Below are 7,731 nucleotides of genomic sequence, written 5' to 3'. Positions count from 1 at the left end.
GAGCTTCTCTTTCCTGGCTGCTTCTCCTTCCTTGCCAGCTTCTGCCCATGTCACTTCAATGATAAAACTTTCAGTGTAAATTTGAGTTAAGTATATTTGTTTAACCAAATTCAAACAATTCTAACTTTGAGCTGATCCTTTCTGTGGTACAGCATGACCATTAAATAATTTGAATCAAATTCATTCCTCAATTCAAGGTGGAATAGTACTTGAGAAACAGTGCTTTGATCCAAGTTGCACACACATTGTTGTGGGACATCCTCTTCGAAATGAAAAATTCTTGGCTTCAATGGCAGCTGGAAAGTGGGTTCTTCATCGTTCCTACCTGGAGGCATGTAGAGGAGCTGGCTGCTTTGTTCAGGCATGTGACCTTATTATTGTGAAATTAGTATGTTGTACCTTGTCGCATTTCTTTTTATTTTGCACTGCTAGGATTGGACTTAACTTCGCATAAGCAATTAGCAGTTTGGGGTGCCCAAGCCTTGGGAGAGCATCCAAAGTCTGAGAAATTTCTGTCAAACCGTCCTCTGAAAACTAGTCCGGGACCAAACTCCTGGTATAGGAGAAATAAAATACCTATATTTTTATAGTTAGTTCTGAAAACTGAAGCTTGAGTACCTTTTGGTAAATTCTTACTGGTATCAGCTAAAGTTATGTGGATCTTGTTACACAAGGATTTAAATCCTGATTCTTTCAATAAACAAACATAATAGTTTGAAGTGATCCAGCTCTGTAACCGTGTACATAAACATTTTTAACACTCTCTTCCAACTCCTCACCACCCTAAAGATTATTTCATGCTTCTCCTACGTCTGGGAGTTCTTTTATGTTGACCAGGCTAACTTTAAAATAATGCCTGTAGTCTCATTCACATCTGTACATATCCAAACCAGCTTTCATTGTTTTGGAAGACACTGCAGAAACGTAGAGTTGATGGTGTCCAGAGTAGTGAGTTACTTTGCCCTGCTGTTGAATTCTGTTGCAAGAGGAATTTGGTTGTCTCCAATGTGACATGAGGTCACAGAAATCACGAGTTGATTTAGATACGATGTGCAATTAAAAGCCGTATCTCTAATTTTAACTAGAGCTATTTTGGCCAGATAAAATAAATATATAAAGCTAGAGTGAGTTGGGATTTGTTCTGGGTTTTTGTTGGTTTTTTTTCATTTTGGTGTGGGATTTTTATTTATTTTTCTGCTGGTAACATTGGCAGGACTGAATTGTAATTCAACCTTATGATTGTTCTAGGAAGAAGATTATGAGTGGGGAAGTAATTCCATACTTAATGTTTTGCCTGGAATCAATGTAAACCAAAAGAAACTAGCGCTTGCAGCCATGAGGTGGAGGAAAAAAATTCATAAAGGGAAGCAAGAAACTGGTATTGTTGAGGTATGGTATTGTTGTGGTATTTAGATAGTCATTTAAGTTGTACAGCGTGGGTGGACAGGACAGGGATTGTCAACCAAGAAACCTAACTGGCATGGAAAGCTAATCTGCCTTGTTATTAGGAACCAAATGTCTTAGCTGGATATATTCCAGCTCAGTAATCTTTTAAAAAAAAAAAAAAACAACCAACTTTTAGTGCTGGCATATTAAAAGTCTTAATCTCCTCCTGAACCATTATTCATTTTTTGCAAAGCTGGAATGTGGCTGCTTACGTATGTAAGTGTCCCTTGGCCATGAAGATGATGCTTACACATCATCTCTGATGGGGGAACTAACCTAACTTGGCTTCACTAGGAAATCACAACTCATACTGGCAGTAACAGATACAAATCCTGTGCTGTGCCTGATAGGTGAATACAGCTCTCTGGAGAGCATTTTAATGGCTCTAGCAGTGAGCATACTGTTGTGCTTCAAACGTGGCACAAGTTTGCACCTTTCGTAAAGCACCTTCTGTGATTTTTTACGGTGCAAGTTCCATAGTCTTTCAGTGCGATTTTTGAAAGTGGGAATTGGGCTCTCCAAAGCCTTTTAACTCCTCTCTCAAATCAGGCATTGCAGTTGAATATTCATTGAAAAGTAGAAATACCGCTGCTGTTTCAGTCGCATCAGGATAAATCTTGACTTGCATGTATTTTACAATAGCAATGCTTGTAACAAATCCTCTGTACCTCTTGACTACTTGGAAACCAGAGTGAGTGTTTGTAGGAGGCAACAAGTTGGCCCTGGGTGCTGTTACTGTAACCGAGTAGATAATGTAGTGTATGGGGTGGGGGGGAAATGTTGTTTCCAAGTAACTGTTTTTCTTAAGAAGTGTTTCTGTAGACGAGTGTCTGATGTTCTAGAAAAAAATGCTCATTGCTGAGGGACTTTTCATAGACCGGTTTGCCCATCTTGCTGTGCAGGTGAAAGGGCTTGGTGGCAAGCTGCCTGACGGCACGATGTTGGCCCAGTAGTTGTATGTTGCATGTTTGGGTTTTTTTCTGTCATTTACAATTAAAGACAAAACTAGGTGATAGCAACACTTCATCTGATGGATATTCACGGAAGGGGCAAATTGTAGACCCATTAAGTGTTTGTACTTTTTTAGTACTGACGTACTTTTGACTAAATTGAATCTTTTATCTAGGGAGCTTTCAGTGGCTGGAAAGTGATCCTGAATGTTGACCAAACCAAGGAAGCAGGATTCAGGCGCCTTCTTCAGTCAGGAGGAGCAAAAGTATGTAGTCTTTTAAAAAAAAAAAAAAAAAATTGAATTTGTGTGTGTCTTTTTTTTTTTTTTTTTTTTTTTTTTTCTGTGAGTAAAAGGTCCTAACCAATAAAATTGCTCACACAGGAGAGCAAAGGGTGGGAGGAAAAAGCTATGTCATCTTCATTTTGCATGTGGTCAGGCAGGGCAGCTTGCCTGAGGTCACATAAGTCATTAGTGCTGGTGAGAATTGAATTTCCGTGCCCTGCTCTGATGAGAAGGATCACCCTTCTTGAGAGGTACATGATGGTAGAGAATGCAGCTGTAAATGGTATTTTATTTCCCATTAGTTTGCTAGTTAATGAGTGAAAGTTTAGGTCATGAACTGCATTTGTCTTGGGGAAGAAACGCAAGAAAGTAAACTCGGTTTTGTCTGTCGTGTTTTAATCTGTAGGTGTTTTCTGGTCATTCTGTGTCTCTCTTTAAAGAAGCGACTCATCTCTTTGCTGACTTCAGTAAGCTGAAGCCAGATGACGCCAGGGTTAACGTAGCAGAGGCGGCAGCCCAAGGAGTGAACTGCCTGAAACCGGAGTACATCGCTGACTACCTCATCCAGGTGTGCATGCCCGGGGCTCTCAGGACTGCTCTTCACCTGCCCCACAGGCCAATGGGGCAGCCCCAGCCACCTGAAACCTCAGAAAGGGACTGCTGCTGTACTGGTCATGTGCCTCCTTTGCCGGCCGTGGTGGCCACAAGTGCCTATGCTGAGTATTTCAATCTGTGGCCTCAAATTTTAACTGCTCTAATGTGACTTGTTCTAGTGCTGGCAGCAAGATCCGTGGCAGGGTAGGGAGCTTGCAAAATGTATTCAAAATGTAGGTGTGCAATGTTGGTTTTGTTATTTTCAGTTTTAGAAAATGAATGAGCTGTTTCTTTCTTCTCAGAAGCATCTTGAGCTAAACAAAGACCTGAGCTAAACCACTTTTTTTTTTTTTTCTCTTCCTCTATTGAAGGATCCACCTCCCCCAATGGAGTCTTACTGCCTGCCGGAAGCTGAATCTTACCTTCAGAATAACACAGAACTTGGAACTGGATTATCCCAGAAAAGAAAAGCAATGGGAGAAATGAGCAGAGTCAAGCGATCCAGAATACACTGAGCCAATTCCATGCTTTTAATTTGTATATTTTTAAATTCATATTTATATTTTTTCATTCTCACCACAAAAAATTAAAAGCTTTGAGTTTCACTTCTAATTTGTCCTGAGATTAAAATAACTTTGCAGTAATACTCATAGGAAAGATTGCTTTGCTTGCCAGTAGCATCTAAAAATATGGCAAGAATTCATGCAAAAAATACTGTCTCCAAAATGTCCTAACTATCCCACTAATGATTTTGTTTAGTGACACCAATGGATGATAATAGTTAAGAAATACTTTGCGAGATGCTTATCACATCTTTTATCTATGTGTTGTGGAGAAAATACCAGTTGATAACAATTCTGTTGCACTTCCCACCCTGTAATGGACTTTGGTTTTACATGAATTTTTCCTCTTTTGGTATTTTCTGTTGGAGGGGAAAAGAGAAACTGGACAAAAAAGAACTGGCTTGTAAATTTTTGTACTAATAGAGGGTGTAACAAATTATTTCTATAAAACAGAGGTGCTGCTGAGATGCTGCCATTCTGACTGCTGATGAATCTGTTCAGCAAACATAGAACCAACTCCGTTTGACAAGTAGTGAAGTTTGTCTGACCATGCTCCCTGTTTGAGTCCGCAACAGGAACCAGAGGCAGAACAAAGACGTTAGTTTCCAGCAGCTGGAAATATTCTTAGTCAGACAACCACAGTATTTGACAAACCATTTGACCTTTTAGTAACTCTGGGGTCTGTGTCTCTATTTACTGAACTTACTGTGTGTGAGGTGCACTGTGTTAGTCTGGTAAAAGTGCATATGCTGATGAAATCTGAAGAGCTGTATTTAAGCAGCTAGAATTACTGCAGCCTGTTTGAACAGAAAAGCACAACATCCAGCTGCACAGGACCAGTGGAGTCATCTGGGAAAATACATGTAGCATCTTTAAAGTCTATTTAATTTACCCCTTTACTGTTTTGAAGGGGGTGGGTATATTCTACTTTTATTTTCCAGCTGCTGAATACTCTGCTCTATAGAAAGTCTTTGCATCAGTATCCATTGCAGATACAAGAACGGAGGAGCCACAGGCATCTCAGTAGAGCCCTATGCGATGTGGAGGATCTTGCCCTGGGCTGGGGACAACTAACCCCTTGCTGCCAGGGAGAAGGGGCCTGAGCTGTGGGAGTCTCCAGGTGAGAGAGAACAGGAAGGCAGCTTGCCTTCGTGTGCAAGGCTGTGCTTTGTGCTTCTGCTTCCTACTTTAGCGCAGTGGATGTTTTGTCAGGGAGCTCTGCAACATGCTGTCAGGGTGACCTGAAGGAATTGTCAGGAAGGATTGAAAGACACCAATGAATGTGAGAGATTTGATGCTTTTTAAAAAGTGAAATCTGTGCCCCCCTCAGTGGGCGCTTAGGCTGTGGCAAGACTGCTATGCTGGGTTCCAGGGACTACAGTCTTATCACCTACTTTCCTTTTCTTGATCTGAACAGCTCGATGCTTTTTGCTATTTGTGGATGTCAAACAGCTCTGACTTGCTTCAGGTCCACATGCTGAAAACAATGCTGCTGTTAATGCCTTAAATCACATTTTGAATTAACTTCATATTTCATTGGCAATTTTCTGTTGTACCTCCAAAATGCTGCTTTGCGTTGCAGGCATTTTAAATAGGTGTGCACTTTAGTAGGTGAGACATAAGGGTCCTGTGACTTAATTTTTTTCATCTTCCCCGTCCTCAGAAGAAGCTGCCGTGGAAGGGTAGTGCTGCTATTCTCACTCCACAGATAAGAAACCACTCCCTGACCCACTTAGCTAAGCTTTAAAGAAGTCTTGGGGACTCACAGTTCCTGCAGCTGCTGTTAATCCTGGGGGCAGGGCAGAAGGGGAGCAGCTAAAATGAGACGCGTGCATGGAACCAGTAAGGTGGGATCTGAGCATTACCTGTTCTCCAGCTACCTGCTCAGCTCCTGCCTACGTGTATACCACAAACCAGGGCACAGCATGCACTGCCCAGGTGGACATCAGCTGTAAGCCAGGGGGAAGACAGGCACTGAGCAGCTACAGGGAAGGAGTAAGGACAGGGAGGGAGCAGCTGTTGCAGCCGGACCAGCCCCTCTTCTGCGCTGAGCCAAGAACACCACCTGGACAACCAGCACACTGCTGTCCCATCACACTGATGGCTCAGGGTCACCAAAGAGAGAGGGGTGAACACAACAACAGCGAGACAAACTTGGAGGTATAAATTCAGTTGGTGCTGTTAAGATAAATTTATTTTCTTCAGCTTTCTTCACAGGAAACATCACAAAAGTGCTTTACAGAGTTTGATACCATTACTCTAACATGGGACGAAAGGACAACAACAGGTGTGTGCACTGCACAGTTAGAAGTTGTCATATGCAGAAGCCATGATAGGTAAACCAGGGTAAAAAAATCTACTGACAAAAAATATATATATATAGTTCAGGTTTTGAACTTAAATTATGACTATAAACATATAATTATATAAATATACAGGCACCATTAGGTTCCTGTGTTAACTGTAGGGGCCACACAGGGATTCTCAGAAATAGATCATACTGTACTCTCTCCTTTGCTGAAACTGTTTCTGCTGTGCTCAGTGGGCTCCCAGCTCACCATGTTCCCAGCCAGACAGTATCATTCTTTCTTTTGCACTGCAATAAGCACCCAAATGGCTTTATCTTCATTTCTTCAGGTTAAGTCTGGTGGTGAAACATTCTGGTACATCGTTGAAAGCAAATTCAGTTTCCTATTTTTTCACTTACAGAGATGTCCTCTTACTATTCCTCACTCACTCATCTCTTCATTAAAAAAATAAAAATGCTTTAGGTTAGACCCTGCTGTCCAGATAAGACAGTTTTGTCTGAGCTAGCATGTTACCAGTCATGCAAACCTACTCCTTTTCATAGCTGAACTGTGTTGTACTGGGACCAGTGCTGCTGCCTTCCGTTTGCAGTATTCTGTGGGAATTAGGCTCCCCTGTAGCCTTAGAAGGGTCTAGGTTTAAATTCTTTGAGGAGATCGCATCTACTTACTAAGCAATTTTGCAATAAATGGAGCCGTATTTGTGACACTAAAGCCCTGACTGAAGAAAGACAGCATGATCAAGAGTCAGCAGTTCTTGTTTATAGAACTGCTTTCTAAATAAGTGGTGAACAATTCAGGCACCTGACTAGAAATCCTTGGCGTGGTAATAATGATGTAGATGAACCAAAGAAGAAGGGAATACTCTAGGGTGAAGAATGGTCAAATCAAGAGATTTTTTGCTGGGCTTTGAGTTGCAGGGGAAAAAAAAAAAAAAAGAGCCAATTTTCTAAATAACACTGTCATGCCCAGTTTGCCTTTTACCAAACTCCCAGATTAAAGACACAGTGCACAGTCAGAGATCTAGTCAGTCCAGAAGGTTGCTGGGTGGTTAGTAAATAACACAGAAACAATTCACAGTGGCAAGACAGGGCTTTGGTGAGCCTAGCAGCAGAGAGGAGTCTTTTAGATGCGTGGGAGAGGGGACAAAGTACTACATTCTAACAACTATCAGATATTGCTGAATCTGCTCTATTCTGTCCCCCACTCCCCCCACCCCAATTTGCCAACTTTATAAACACCCAGCAGCCACAATTATTTTTGTTAGAATACCAGTAACTGCTGTAATACAACACCTAACATACATACAATTTATTTGGATGCAAAATCCAAGGTATATTCTTCTCAACCACCTACCATTATTACTGCTGGAAAGCAGCTGTTCTATATGATACAGTATTCTGGTATTGCGACAATGCGGCTCTTGAGGGGTAGGCTATACATCCTAACAGGCTTGAGTCATCCCTCATGACACCTCCTTTGTATTTATACAGGTAGCATTACTGGTAAATGCAGGCAGCACTTGAAAGACTTAACCTTATTTACAGATGTACCATCTTTCAAGTACAAGATGAGAATGCAAAGAGAT

General features: G+C 41.4%; 1 protein-coding gene across 1 annotated transcript in view; it reads left to right on the top strand.

Moving 5' to 3' along the window:
* The window catches only part of TOPBP1 (topoisomerase (DNA) II binding protein 1), a 23,195-nt gene extending 19,316 nt beyond the window's left edge, over positions 1 to 3,879 (top strand). The window contains exons 23-27 of the mRNA XM_009894969.1: positions 198 to 361; positions 1,249 to 1,389; positions 2,573 to 2,662; positions 3,087 to 3,248; positions 3,646 to 3,879. Of these exons, the coding sequence (XP_009893271.1) occupies positions 198 to 361; positions 1,249 to 1,389; positions 2,573 to 2,662; positions 3,087 to 3,248; positions 3,646 to 3,789 (701 nt within the window). The 3' untranslated portion in view covers positions 3,790 to 3,879. The remainder of the gene's footprint in view (positions 1 to 197; positions 362 to 1,248; positions 1,390 to 2,572; positions 2,663 to 3,086; positions 3,249 to 3,645) is intronic.
* The last annotated feature ends 3,852 nt before the right edge of the window (positions 3,880 to 7,731 follow it).

The sequence above is a fragment of the Charadrius vociferus genome, unplaced genomic scaffold (assembly GCF_000708025.1).
Source record: "Charadrius vociferus isolate BGI_N301 unplaced genomic scaffold, ASM70802v2 scaffold51, whole genome shotgun sequence".
In the NCBI taxonomy this organism is placed as follows: domain Eukaryota; kingdom Metazoa; phylum Chordata; class Aves; order Charadriiformes; family Charadriidae; genus Charadrius; species Charadrius vociferus.
Note: the sequence above shows the minus strand (reverse complement) of the source record. Positions and strands in the feature narration are given on the sequence as shown.